This window comes from Vulpes lagopus, chromosome 18 (genome assembly GCF_018345385.1).
Source record: "Vulpes lagopus strain Blue_001 chromosome 18, ASM1834538v1, whole genome shotgun sequence".
Lineage (NCBI taxonomy): Eukaryota > Metazoa > Chordata > Mammalia > Carnivora > Canidae > Vulpes > Vulpes lagopus.
The window spans coordinates 22,259,824-22,274,039 of record NC_054841.1 but is presented as its reverse complement, the minus strand read 5'-3'; the positions used below and the strand labels follow the sequence as shown (position 1 = coordinate 22,274,039).

Below are 14,216 nucleotides of genomic sequence, written 5' to 3'. Positions count from 1 at the left end.
GATGCGGTGGCGGAGGCCCAGAGAGCTGCTTGCCAAAGGAGTATAGTGGATCACGGGGCATCTGATGCCCTGCCCCGTCATTAGGCCATTGCCCCCACCTTCCCTCTGTATTGTTGACTACAAAAACGTGGGCCGTGCCTCTCCCAGGGCAGAATGGAGGTCTGTACTGTTTTATTCTACCCCACTCCTGCTCTAGCACTTTTCCTCCTGTGACCCCTTCAATACATGGCAAAGTTTAAGAAGTCTCCTGTGCACCCTTATGGCAGGCCGCCCCCTCCCCCAACTGCTTACAGTTCCTCTGCCCACCCCTATTGCTTCTTCCCTGTGCTACTTTGCTCAAGCCGTTCCCTCTGCCTAGGAAGCCCATTCCAGTTTTTCCCTGCAAAATTCTCCAATTTTAAGCCTCAGTTGAGGATTCATCTCTCTCAGGCTCTTCTCTGAGGCTCCAGGCTGAAAACTGTATTTCCAGAAGTCCAACTGTGTCTACTCCACTATCACTTGCTGGCATGGGAGCCCCCAGAGAGCAGGCTTGCTTCTTTAGCACCTCGCATGATGCCACGGAAATGACCCCTTGCATATGCAGTCCTTTCTCTCAGATCTGAAACCAAATGTTGAACTATTAGCAGTTCATAAAGTCTGAAAGATATGTTGGGGAGCAGCACCTGGAATGTGACCGTGGTCATCCTTCCATAGCAGCTGCAGTCCTTGGAAATGTTTTCTGAAAGAAGGAAGAAGTCTGCCTTCCTGAAATTTTCCACCCTGTGGTTTTAGCCTGCTGGCTCTAATAGCCATCTGATTTCAGCAGAGATTTGCTCTTGTTCCCAGAATATCACTCTCTGGGGCTCAGTGGTACCCAGTTCCTTCTATGCCTGCTGCCCTCTTTCTACTCATCATCTGTCAATGTCCCAGGGACAGAACACAGTGTTCCCAGCCATCCTGGTCATCCTGAGGCACAGTGAGAATATTACTTCATGAATTCTAGACCCAATACATCCTCTGTCCTTTCTCCGTTTTCAACTCTCCTATGGCTTCCTACTGTCTATGGGATGTGGACATTCCTTCCCTCATAAGGCACCATGTGATCTGACCCAGCCTTTTTCATCACTCCTTATTCCAGTGACAACCTTTTGGTTCTCCAGTTCTGCTCTATTTTCTTTCTACTAGACTCCCATATGTGCACTCCCTCACCCTGGAGCCACCTCCTGTCAGTCTCCTGCCTAGAATATACCACTATCCTCTTTATTTACTCAACATCTCAACCTCAGATGCCAGTTCAGATGTCCTTCTGTGAAGCCTTCCCACACTGAGAAGAGCTGGTCTATATAGCCAGTAAGATACTGAAGAAATGACTGTGTGATTTGCAAATTTTAGTCATAAAAGACATTGGTGACTTCTACCCTGATTTCTTTTTTAAGATTTTATTTATTTATTCATAGAGAGAGAGAGAGAGAGAGAGAGGCAGAGATACAGGCAGAGGGAGAAGCAGGCATCATACAGAGAGCCTGACGTGGGACTCGATCCAGGGTCTCCAGGATCACACCCTGGGCTGCAGGCAGCGCTAAACCGCTGCGCCACCGGGGCTGCCCTATCCTGATTTCTCATAGATGACTTGCTCTAGGGCAAGCCAGCTGCCATGTTGTGAGGATACTCAAGGAGTGCTATGGAAAGATCTATGTAGAGAGGACTTGAGGCCTCCTCCTGCCAACACAGACTTGCCAGGCACAGGAGTGAGCCATGCTGCAAATGGATCTTCTGGCCCAAGTCAAGCCTATACATGATCGCAGCCTGACTGATCTTTGACTGCAACCTTTTTGAGACACTAAGTCAGAACTACCCAGTGCCCAAATTCCTGATTCACAGCACCTGTGATCTAATAAATGTTTTGAGCCAATTAAACTGTAATAGATAACTGACCTATGTCTAAAGTTTCCTTTTTCCATGCTACATTTTAAGAAGTTTTTTTTTTTTTTTTTTGGGTAGAAAATAACATTTTTTAACACTCTGCAGGTTTCTCAATGGTCATATCACACTTCATAGCAGACTCTGAGGTTTAAAGAATCAGTATCCAGGACCCTTGGGAGCCCCTCCCAAGTGACCCCAAAGTAGCCAGGTGAATGTGGTATCCCCAGGGCTCCCTCTTTCCCAGAAGCTGGGATATTGGTAAAGTCAGGTTTCAAATCTGATGGGGACCCCACCCACCCTGCAAGAAAAATCAGAGAGGAGGCCAAATCCATGGAAACTGTTCATATGACATACTTTATTTCCAATCTACAACCATTAAAAACCTTTTGTAAGTTTACACTGTACAGGTATTCTCATGTCTGAAATAAGACACAGGGGCAGGGAGAGCTGGTGGATTGGACCAGTTGTCCTAGCACCCAATCCATCTTGGGAAGGAGCCTTTTGAAGACAGAAGTGGGGAAGAGAGAACAGTGGACAGGAGAGGCAGACAGTTTGGCCCAAGGATGCCCTTGGTCCCTTCCTTCCTGAGGGCCTTTCCCTGGGGGTCCCCTAGGGCCCACAACTGCAGGACCCTCATCAAGAAACCAGGCTGGGCAGGGAGGGGGCTTCACAGTATTGGCAGGGGTTGGGGGGGCAGGGGGCAAAATGAGAGGGCAGCTTCTGGCTCTCTTCCCCAGCTGCTGGAGGTTGGAGCTGTTTTTTGGCACTGTCTACTGGGTCTCCCTGGAGGTGGGAGGAAGAGGAGGAGCTAGGGATTTAGGATTCTTTCCTTGAGGGTTAGGTTTCTTACTACTTTAAGAGAGGTCATGAGCCTGTGGTGAGGTTCCCAAGGGATACATGGTCAGGGTTTTTGTCTTCTGCCACCCCCACCCCCTGCCCAGGACTCCCACTTACTGCTTGGCTAACACAACTCTACATGGCCTTTTGTGAGAACTGGAACCAGTTCCGAGGCAAGGAAAGGAAAATTGTAGCCTTCTTGCTGCCCTCCAGCTTCCAGGAAAAGGACATAGTTATTTGTTTGGCAGAGAGAGTTCTGATCTCTCAGGCGTCCAGATGAGGCTGGTATTTTCCACCTCTTCCTGGTCTGGGCCGGCTTCAGATCCTCACTAGGCCACACTGATGGCCAGTGCAGATCAGCAGTTGGCCGAGTCCTGTTATATGAGAATCACCTGGACGGCATGTTAAACCTCCAGCTTGTTGGGCCTCACACCAGAATTTCTAATTCTCCAAGTCTCAAGTAGGGCCAGTATTTTGCATTTCTGTCAAGCTCCCAGGTGATGCTCCAGCCGCTTTGAGAACCTCTTGGCACCTCATCCTCAGCAACTTGGTGTCCTGAGGCAGTGACAGGGAGCTGGGCCACAGCTGGCAAGGCCCAACCTTAGAGGCACCAGAATACCTGGGAAGCTGCTGGGAACAGTCTTGTGGTGAGCCTCCTGTGCGGAGAAGTAAACTAAGGCACAGAGATCAGAGGCAGAGTAGAGAAAAGAGCCAGGATACCATGGTCTAGTGGAGAGAAGTTGGTGATGTGGGATCCCAAAACACAAGGGGTGTTCTGGGGCCCTGGGGATCATCCTGGTGCTCATGATAAAATCATAGAAGGGGGAGGCTCATCGAACCAGCCAAACAGAGATCTTCCCAGACTTGTACAGCGTCTCCAGATTCCCAGCTGAGGTTCTTCCTCACAGGAGCAGTTTGAGTAGTATCAGAAGGGACTGTGACAAAGCATCCAGGCCCTGACTGCCTCGACACTTCAAGAATGCTTCAAGAAAACAAGAGCTCCTTTCTTTAGGGCCTGGGGTCCTGTAGGCTGGTGAAAGGCAGGAAGGGAGGGAAACCGGCCTGACAGGATAAATGAGGATCCAAGGAGGGTGAGGGAAGAGTAGCAGGTGGTGGGGAGGAGCCCTGGGCAGGGGAATACAGGCCCAGCATCATGTCCCCTTTGGTTCTCGTGTTTGTGGACTTCACAAACTTCAAACACTGTTGGGAGGGGCAAGTGGTAAAGACAGGACAAACTATTCCAGAGACAGTGAGGCCCAGGGAAGAGCAGAGAGGATAGTGGGGTGTCAAATGGACAGACTAACGGATAAATGGCCTAGGGAGAGAAGAACACAAGCTAGGCTGCATCTTTTTAACAAGGCTGGGCAGGACTGGGCAGGGTATAGGAGCCCAGAAGGGGGGATTCTAGTCCCCCACCCTCAGCCCCATGTAACACTGGACACTGAAGGGGTCCTGAGACTGGGGACAGAGAAGATAATGTGGCTCAAGGATGGACCCTGTGGACCTAGGGGATGTCCTGCTGGGCTGGGAGGTGACGGGGCCAAGCCCAGTGAGTAGGGCTGGCAAGGCTGATGCTCTCTGAGCCACAGGCTAGGGCCACGTGGTTTATTGTTGGAACCAGCAGAGAAAAGGAGGCAGGAGGAGGGGAAGCTTTGGAGGAAGACAGTAACAGAGAGGATGAATGGGAGGAGTACAGCAAACAGACTCCAGAGAAAAGAAGGAGCTCCACCAAGAGCCCAGAATGGCAGAGTGGGGTCTCATTCACCCCTGGGGATACAGCATCGGCTGGGGGTCAGGAAACTAGGGTTCTCGTACTGACTCTGCCTTTTATTTGCTTTGTGACCTTGGGCAAGCCTCCCTCTTCTCTGGGCTTAGCTTTTCATCTAAAAAGGTGAGGTGGTTTGACACAAAAGGACAGATATTGTGCGATTCCACTTATATGAGCCACCCTGATGAGGCAAATTCATAGAGACAATAGAATGGAGGTTACCAGGGACTCAGGGAGAGGGTGATTAATTTTTCAGTGGGTACAGAGGTTCAGCCTGGGTGATTAAAAAGTTCTAAAAATGGATAGCAATGATGGTTGCATGGTTTTAAGTCTCGGTCAGGTAGTGGTATCTTCTGGGTGTCCTGGCCCCACACCGAAAAGTCTCCAGTGGGACAGTGGGTTTACACAGCAAGCAGGACAGATTTGGGCTGGGGGATCCGATGGACCCAGGTCCTAGTCTAGGCTCGATGACTGCTCAGTCAGGAGACTCTGGGGTGAGTCTACACCTCGGTGTCCTCACCTCCCCTAACCCCGGTCCTGCCAAGGCTGCCTCCCAGAGCTCTCCCAGAGGTCTGAAGCAGATGTGGGATAGGGGACAGGGGAGCAATTTCTAGATAGTAGTACTGTAGGTGGGGTGTGCAGGGGATGATTATTAGTATGAGTGAAGTGGGGAGGCTGGCCAGGTTGGAAGGTGGGGGGACATTCTGGAGGGGAGGAGAGAGGGAGGAAGAGCCTGAAAGTTGGATGGGCAGGTGGAGAAGCTGGTGATGAAACCATGAAAGGTTTCATCCCCACCTAGGGGTGGGGATGATAGAACCATGTGACAGCACGTTAGAATGTGAGGTCTTTGGGTCCTTTGTCCACTGGGAGAACTGGGAGAGGACTGTCCCTGGGAAGACCAAGAGGTGGGGCCTGTTTTGAGTTCACAGAAAGCAAAACCTCTTGGAGGTATTTTTAAATTTCCCAGCCTTTGGTGGGGAACAGCCTGGGATGGAAACAGGGAGAGAGGAGTTGGATATAGACGCCTTGTGCATACAAGCTCTAGGAGCCACTGATGTGTCAAAGTGGTCTGATTTTCATTTCAAATACAGACATCATTGCCCCCAGGAGAGTCTAGTTTGGCTTTGGGAGGAGGTCAGACATAAGGAATGTGAGGTCGTCCAGTTTAGGGTCCACCAAGGCAACTGCCCCCCCATTCCTTCCCCTAACCAACTGGTGCCAACACAATAGATCCAAACTCAGTGATCTGTAAGGGATTAGGACCCCAGGGTTCCTTGGGACTTTGGTGGGAAAGAGTGGAGACAAGACGGATAGATAGACGGCGTTGGGGAGAAGGAAGAGGAAGAAGATGCTGAGAGTCCAGTGGTGGAGGAGGAGGAGGAAGGGGAGAAAGGGAAGAGGGCAGTGTTCCTTCCTGGGACTCCAGTGCTCCAGGGGAATCCCCACTGTGGGTCAGGCAGTTTTCTGCTTTGGGAATGTTACCAAGACTTAAAAGGCATTTGAAGAAACAAACAAACTTAGAAATTACATTCCAAAAGAGTAGAGAATTTTTACACACCAACCCCCCCACCCCCAAAAAGAAAACACAACCAGTTACTAATTAAAATGCTAAAAAATCAAACCAAACCAATATTTACACATAACATTTTCAACCCCATCAAGCCCCACATCCAGAGGCTTCTGCAGGAACAGTGATGAGTGACCTTGCACAGTGGCATGCAGGAAGTGGACACTCGGACTTTATCGAAAACCAAGATCTAGAGCCTCTGATACCAGCTGGGGTCAGGAGGCCAGGTGCTGAGACAAGAAGATTGCAAGGACAATGTTGGACGAGGACGATGGTAAGGCTGAGTGGTCCGAGGCCTTGGGGTTCGGGTGTCATGAGGATTTCTCCCAAGGCTGGGAAACCAGCCTCCCTGGCCCTCCATAGCTTGGGGAGGTGGCAAAAGGCCTCTGGTGACATTTGGCCTCGTGTGAATCCCCTCCTGCAGATAACCTTGGAGGGGCCTCCTGACCTTTTGAGTGGGAGGAGCAGCAGCATCCCAGGCGGACTGGCCCATGGCTCTGTTGGCCTGCCTGCTCTGCCCATACAAGTCACGATGGCATGATGAAAGGCCTGGTCAAACTGACATGACCCTTGCATTCTGCCCATAGGGAGTGGAGATGAAGGACTTCGGGTAACTTGTCCAGGTGACCCTGAATGGGCAGGACTGGGAACAGGTGGGAGTACAGAAGTGTCTCCTGAGTCCTGGGGGCAAACTAACAAAGCTGCTGGCTTTCGGTCTTCCTGAATTCCACAGACAAGCTGCTTCATTTTGGTATTTCCACTCTAGGCCCCCAGCCAGTTGTAGGAGGTTCACGCATCTGCGTGTGTGCGGGCACGTGTGCAACCGGTATGGGTTCGCTGGCACCAAGGGAGAGGCCATCTGAGGCCTTACCCGCCACACCGCAATGAGCCACACTGCAGTATGTCCAATGGCTCAGGCAGGTCACATGGGATGTGGGAAGGGCAGGCAATGGAGCTGGGTCTGGAAGAGGGGCCAGGAGAGGCCATAAGGCTAAGGAAAGAGGCTGCTGAGAAGGCTGGCAGGTGGTGAGAGCTGCTGGCAGACACTCTCAGGTCCATGTGCAAAGCTGCAATAAACAACATTCTCGAAGTTCAGTCCTGTTTTCCTGTGAGTTCTCACTTGGGGAACTTGGAGAGATCTCCATGCTCTTGAGAGAGCCTCAGTAATCTGTGTTTGACTCATAAAAAAAAAGTTTCAGAGGGAGGAAGGAAAATGAGAGGGCAGACGGAGAATGTCTGGGAAGTGGGGACATCGGCCCAGCCCTCTAACCTCTCAGTGAGGGTTTACAGACTGATTGCCAGGGGCTGGCCAAGTACCAGGCAGTGAGTGAAAAGCAGTGCTCTGAGGCCAGATGGTCAGCAATAACGGGGAACAAGCTGCAGGGCTCCAGCTCTACTGGGGGGCCATCCAACCTTGATCAGGAGTCCCGAGCTCAGCTGCGGAGCTGCCTCGTCTGTGTGTGGGACCCGGTGCCTGTCCAAGGCTTTGTCCTCACTTTGTCCCAAGGGCAAGAATACATGTCTCAACCTCCAATAAATTACCTTAGGGACTTTGGGGTAAATTAAATTATTAAAATAAAGTAAAACCACCTTAAATATTTATAGTACGAAAAATTCAAATAAACAACCAATGCAAGAAATGAGTTTCCAGGCCACCTATCCACCGCCATGTCCTGGGGCACTGGCCTCCTGGAGTGCTCCATGGCCTGGGGTGGCCAACTGGGAGTCTCTCATTGGGAATATCTTTGCCCTCCACCAGCCACAGGATGTAAACACAGTGGAGATGTGGCTCCCCAATAGGAGCCGGTGAAAGAGGCCCCAGCGATCAAGGCAGTGGGCATTTAGGCATTTATCTGTGCACCAGGTCTTGAAACCAACTCTACCTATTTCTGTCCTGGGAAGGTAGGGCTCCTCCCAATCCAGAGCCCTACACATTTCTACCCCATCTTCCAGTCCTTGCTGCATCCAGGCTATGGGCTGGGAGATCCAGAGCTCCAGGATTCCAAGCAGATACCTGGCCCTGGCTACTGCTCTATCATACCCCCTAGAGCCATAGCAATCCAGAGCACCAGGGCTGGGAGGAGGACGTGGTGAAGGGAAGGAAGGGATGGGGATGATGCCCAGCTCAACTCCACCAGGAACTCCATGTTGAGTCCTACAGCAAAGCCTGTTCTGGTCATCGGTGTTTTCCTCCCTGTGATGGAGGACATGGTTGGCAGGGAACATCTCTGTGAGCCCTTTACCCTGAGGAGCACGGCTGGAAGTGTATCCTTTCCTTGGCTCTTCTGAGAAGTGGGTGCAGGTAGAACCAGGCAAGCCTCTCCCAACGAACTGGCTCCCAAGGGATCTCTCTGGAGCCACCTCTGAAGTCTGTCTAGCTGTGGTCTCTCTCCCACTCGCTGCCTTCCCCTGGGAAGTCAGAGCTCACCACCCAGCAGTCAGCAGGCGACCCGGCTTTACCTGGATGGAAGTGCTGTTCTCTGGCAGTGGTAGCGGCTGTCCCTCCGCGGCGAGACCTGAGCTGAGGGCCTGAGCACCTCACCTCGTCTCCTCTCTGCTGGTTCCCTTTGGCTGTCCAGGGACTGGGCTGGTTGAGGTGGGGAGCACGGCTGCTCCATCACTCGCTGGGGGGAGCTGCCCTCTCCTCCCCACCCCAGCTGGACTCCGAAGGGTGCAGCCTGCATTTGGAAGGAGAGTGGCGGATGGCAGAGCGGGACGACCGGGCAAAGCAGGAGGTGAGAGACTGGGTGCTACAGTCACAGACAGCATCCTAGGAGAAGGGAGGAGAAAGTCAGGAGGAGCCAAGGGGCACTGACAACCTAGGGTCTGCCTGGCCGGCTGGGCAAGGAATTTCAACTCTGCTGTGCCTGGGGAACAGTTCCCAGGGGCTGTGGCCCCTTTCTGGACCAATTGTTTTTAATTGTTTTTCTGCCATTAGAACAATAATAAATATTAATGAATAATATTCCAGAATGTATGAATTCCGGAATATACAGAGAAGAAAGTGGATACAGTCCATCAAAGATAAATTCTCAATACATTGCACAAGCATACATTTATTAAAATGACATCATCTCCTACAGCCTATTTTGTAACTGCAAAACATAAAGTTTTCTGTCACTATGTATATCTAGATTTCCTTCTTTTTATTTATTTTTTATTTTATTTTTTTTTTATTTATTTATGAGAGTCACAGAGAGAGAGAGAGAGGCAGAGACATAGGCAGAGGGAGAAGTAGGCTCCATGCACCGGGAGCCCGATGTGGGATTCGATCCCGGGTCTCCAGGATCGCGCCCTGGGCCAAAGGCAGGCGCCAAACCGCTGCGCCACCCAGGGATCCCGATTTCCTTCTTTTTAATGGCTATATACTACTCTACTGAATGGAAATACATTAATTTATTTATCTGATCCATTTTTTTCATGCATTTTAGGTATTTTCTCATTTTTACTATTATAACACACAGCAATAATGGTTAAAAGTGCTCTTATAGAACTAGATTGCTTGGTTCAAATCCCAGCCATTTGCCAGTTGTGTGACCTTACATAAGTTACTTAACCTCTCTGAACCTTGATTTCCTTCTAAGATAAAGGACATGCTACCTTTCTCAAAATTGTTGTGAGGATCAAATCAAATATGATATGCAAAGCATTTGGCATAGTGCCTATCAAGTACTCAATAAATGTTAGAATTTTTTACTAATAATGATATACGTTTTTTTATACAAGTATGTTCTTCTACCTCTCTGAATGTTTCCATAGGCTACATTCCTAGAAGAACTACTGGGTCAAAGGGTAACATGCACATTTTACATACTGAAAAATATTTTGATCAACTTTAACATTCAAAATACAGCCAAAATATATCCTTTGTCTCTTGACGTACATACAGTTATATAGATGTGATGATTAATTTTATGTGTCAACTTGACTGGCCACAGGGTGCCCAGATATTTGGTCACACATTATCCTGAGAGCTTCTGTGAGGTTGCCTTTTTAAAAAAATATTTTATTTATTTATTCATGAGACACAGAGAGAGAGAGGCAGAGACACAGGCAGAGGGAGAAGCAGGCTCCATGCAGGGAGCCTGATGTGGGACTCGATCCTGGGTCTCCAGGATCACGCCCAGACTGAAGGTGGCGCTAAACCGCTGAGCCACCTGGGGCTGCCCTGTGAGGTTGCTTTTGGATGAGATTAACATTTAAATCAGTAAAGCAGATGCCCTCTCTAATGTGGGTGGGCCTCAACTAACCAGTTGAAGGCCTGAATAGAACAAAAGGGCTGATCCACCCTCAATAAGAAAGAATTCTTCCTGCCTGATGCCCTTATGACTGGAACTACATTTGCTACATGTGCTGTACTGGAATAACATCACTGGCTCTTCTGGTTCTCAGGTTTTTTGTTTTTTTTTTTTTAAGATTTTTATTTATTTATTCATGAAAGACACAGAGAGAGAATGAGAGACAGAGGCAGAGACACAGGCAGAGGGAGAAGCAGGCTCCATGCAGGGAGCCCGATGAGGGACTCGATCCCAGGACTCCAGGATCATGCCCTGGGCATGAAGGCAGGCACTAAACCACTGAGCCACCCAGGGATCCCCCGGTTCTCAGGTTTTTGAACACAGACTGGAAATAAATCATTAGCTCTCCTGGCCTCCAGCTTGCCACCTTACCTTTTAGATCTTAGGACTTGTGAGCCTATATAATTGTGTGAAACAAATCCTTACAAAAAATCTGTTTCTCTCTATATGCAACATGTACACACACACACACACAGCCTATTGGTTTAAAAAAAATTTTTTAAAGTATAGTCATGGGGCTCAAACTCACAATCCTGAGATCAAGAGTCCCATGCTTGCGTAGCCCCGGTGGCACAGTGGTTTGGCGCCGCCTGCAGCCTGGGGTGTGATGCTGGAGACCCAGGATCGAGTGCCACATCGGGCTCCCTGTGTGGAGCCTGCTTCTCCCTCTGCCTGTGTCTCTGCCTCTCTCTCTCTCTGTGTCTCTATGAATAAACAAAATCTTAAAAAAAAATTTTTAAAAAAAGAGTCCCATGCTCCACCGACTAAATCAGCCAGGTATCCCACCAAATTGTCTTTATAAAGAGTTTGCCCAAATTCTATAGCCTTTAGTAGTATGTGATTAGTGTTTTCTCTGTATGTTCAACCAGATGACTCTACTTTAAAATTTTTTAATTAGGGGATCTCTGGGTGGCTCAGCGGTTTAGCACCTGCCTTTGGCCCAGGGCCCGATCCTGGAGTCCTGGGATCCAGTCCCACGTCGGGCTCCCAGCATGGAGCCTGCTTCTCCCTCCTCCTGTCTCTGCCTCTCTCTCTCTCTATCATAAATAAATAATAAAAAAAAAAATTTATTTCAAACCTAGTTTTTTAAGCTTAAAAAAATTTTCAGTTTAATGTACACACTGAATATATCATAAAAATATGCCTCACTGAATTCTTATAGACTAAATACACTCATTGTATTAGGGTTCTCTAGAGAAATAGAACCAATTGGCTGTGTTTGTGTGTGTGTCTGTGTACCTGTGTATCTGTAGATGAAAACAGAGAGAGGAAGAGAGAGACAAACCATAAAAGATGCTGAACTCTAGGAAATAAACTGAGAGTTGCTAGAGGGAGGTGGATAGAGGGATGGGGTGACTGGGTGATGGGCATTAAGGAGGGCACAGGATGTAATGAGCACTGGGTATTTTTTTTTTTTAATTTTTTTTTTCATTTTTATTTATTTATGATAGTCACAGGGAGAGAGAGAGAGAGAGGCAGAGACACAGGCGAGGAGAAGAGCAGGCTCCATGCACCGGGAGCCCGATGTGGGATTCGATCCCGGGTCTCCAGGATCGCGCCCTGGGCCAAAGGCAGGCGCCAAACCGCTGCGCCACCCAGGGATCCCAGCACTGGGTATTATATGCAACTGATGAATCACTAAATTCTACCTCTGAAGCTAATAAAAAAAGTTTTTAATAAATATTTTTTTAAAAAAGACAATTTGACAATATTTACCAAATCCCTTTAAAATTTTATATTCTCGGGGATCCCTGGGTGGCGCAGCGGTTTGGCACCTGCCTTTGGTCCAGGGCGCGATCCTGGAGACCCGGGATCGAATCCCATGTCAGGCTCCTGGTGCATGGAGCCTGCTTCTCCCTCTGCCTATGTCTCTGCCTCTCTCTCTCTCTCTCTCTCTCTCTGTATGACTATCATAAAAAAAAAAATTATATTCTCTTATCCTATAAATCCATTTCTGCAACTTAAATCTAAGCAAATAATCCAAAATGTGGACAAATGTTTTTGCACCAAGATGTCTACCACAGTATTAGGATGATAGAGAAAAACTAAAAATCACCTAAACATAGAATATATGCAAATGGGTCAATCATAAGGATGCCTGGGTGGGTTGGTGGTTGAGCATCTGCCTTCGGCTCAAGGCGTGATCCTAGAACTCCGGGATGGAGTCCCGCATCAGGCTCCCTGCATGGAGCCTGCTTCTCCCTCTGCCTAGGTCTCTGCCTTTCTCACTGTGTCTCTCATGAGTAAATAAATAAAATCTTTAAATAAACAAATGGGTCAATCACAGCCCATGCCACCCATCCGTGCCCCCACCTACAATCTTTACTGAGTGCACCACAGGCCACATGATACCACTCCTAACCACAGCTGATTAGACCAACAGAGTATGCTGGACTCAAATTAGACCAATCACAGTTTCTTCTTTCTTCTAAAAATGGGAAATTGAGGGCGCCTGGGTGGCTCAGTTGGTAAGGGTCTGCCTTTGGCTTGGGTCATGATTCCAGGGTCCTGGGATTGAGTCCTGCATCAGGCTCCCTGCTCAGCAGGGAATCTTCTTCTTCCTCTACCCCACCCCTGCTCATTCTCTCTATCTCCCAAAAATAAATAAAAATCTTAGAAAAAGAAAGAAAGAAAGAAAGAAAGAAAGAAAGAAAGAAAGAAAGAGAAAGAAAGAAGAAAGAAAAAGAAAGAAAGAAAGAAAGAAAGAAAGAAAGAAAGAAAGAAAGAAAGAAAGAAAGAAATGTGGAATTGCAATAGATGGATCCAAGTCAGTCTCTCTTAGGTGCTTGAACTAGAAGATGTTATAGAAGCAGAGCTGGGACCATATATGCAAATGCAATAGAGAGAGGGGAAGAAACTGGACATCAGAGAAAACAAAGCTCAAGGGAAAGAGGGAGACAGAGAAGGTGTTGAAGCCTTTGGGGCCTTGCACTTGGGATCTATAAGATACCCCACCATTTCCCATCCTGGAAAACTAACTTACATGCATTTTTACTAACATGCAAATAATCCCTAACCAAATCTGAAATTGATATCAGGAGTGTGGTGTGCTACAAAAGATTCTCAGACAAAATGGAAGCACTTATGCACAGTCTTAGGGGGCTGGGCAGGGGTGTGTTGGAAAATATCTAGAGGGACGCCTGGGTGGCTCAGTGGTTGAGTGTTTGCCTTTGGCTCGGGTCATGATCCCGGGGTCCTGGGATCGAGTCCTACATCAGGCTTCTCCTAGGGAGCCTGCTTCTCCCTTGCCATGTCTCTGCCTCTCTCTCTGTATCTCTCATGAATTAATAAATAAAATATTTATTTATTTATTTATTTTAAAGATTTTCTTTAAAATAAAGGGAACCTGACATGGGACTCGATCCTGGGTCTCCAGGATCACACCCTGAGCCGAAGGCAGGCGCCAAACCGCTGAGCCACCCAGGCTCCCTAATAAAATATTTAATAAAAAAAAAAAAAAAATGTTCAGTAACTAGATTTCCAGGAATAAGGGGAGAAGCCCTGATTTAGAGCATTGTCAATCTTCATAGTATAAATCCTCCCACTGTGGCCAATCTCAAGGTGCCAAGGTGTTTTAGTGAACAGAGATGTACACGATTAGCTCTAATCAAGTAAACATGCTAGCTCCAGCACACCAACGGTGGCAGGAAAGCAGTAAGTATGCCGCTTCTCTGGAGGGGATGCTAGCAATCTCTGGTATGTGGTGGCAAAGCAGCTAGTTAAGCCTTGTTCACTAGTCTCCTTGTATTCAGACCAGATGTCCATCAGGTCTGTTGTTCCAGATCTGGGGCCTTCTAACCCCCATTCTGTCCATCCATCCATCCATCCATCTATCCATTTATCT

The 14,216-nt window shown here is 48.4% G+C and overlaps 1 protein-coding gene across 2 annotated transcripts in view; it reads right to left on the bottom strand.

Annotated features, from left to right (window-relative positions):
- Positions 1-2,237: 2,237 nt before the first annotated feature.
- The window catches only part of SOGA1 (suppressor of glucose, autophagy associated 1), a 74,224-nt gene continuing 62,245 nt past the window's right edge, over positions 2,238-14,216 (bottom strand). For both annotated transcript variants that reach the window (XM_041732472.1, XM_041732471.1), the window contains exon 15: positions 2,238-8,844. In XM_041732472.1, the coding sequence (XP_041588406.1) occupies positions 8,692-8,844 (153 nt within the window). In that variant the 3' untranslated portion in view covers positions 2,238-8,691. The remainder of the gene's footprint in view (positions 8,845-14,216) is intronic.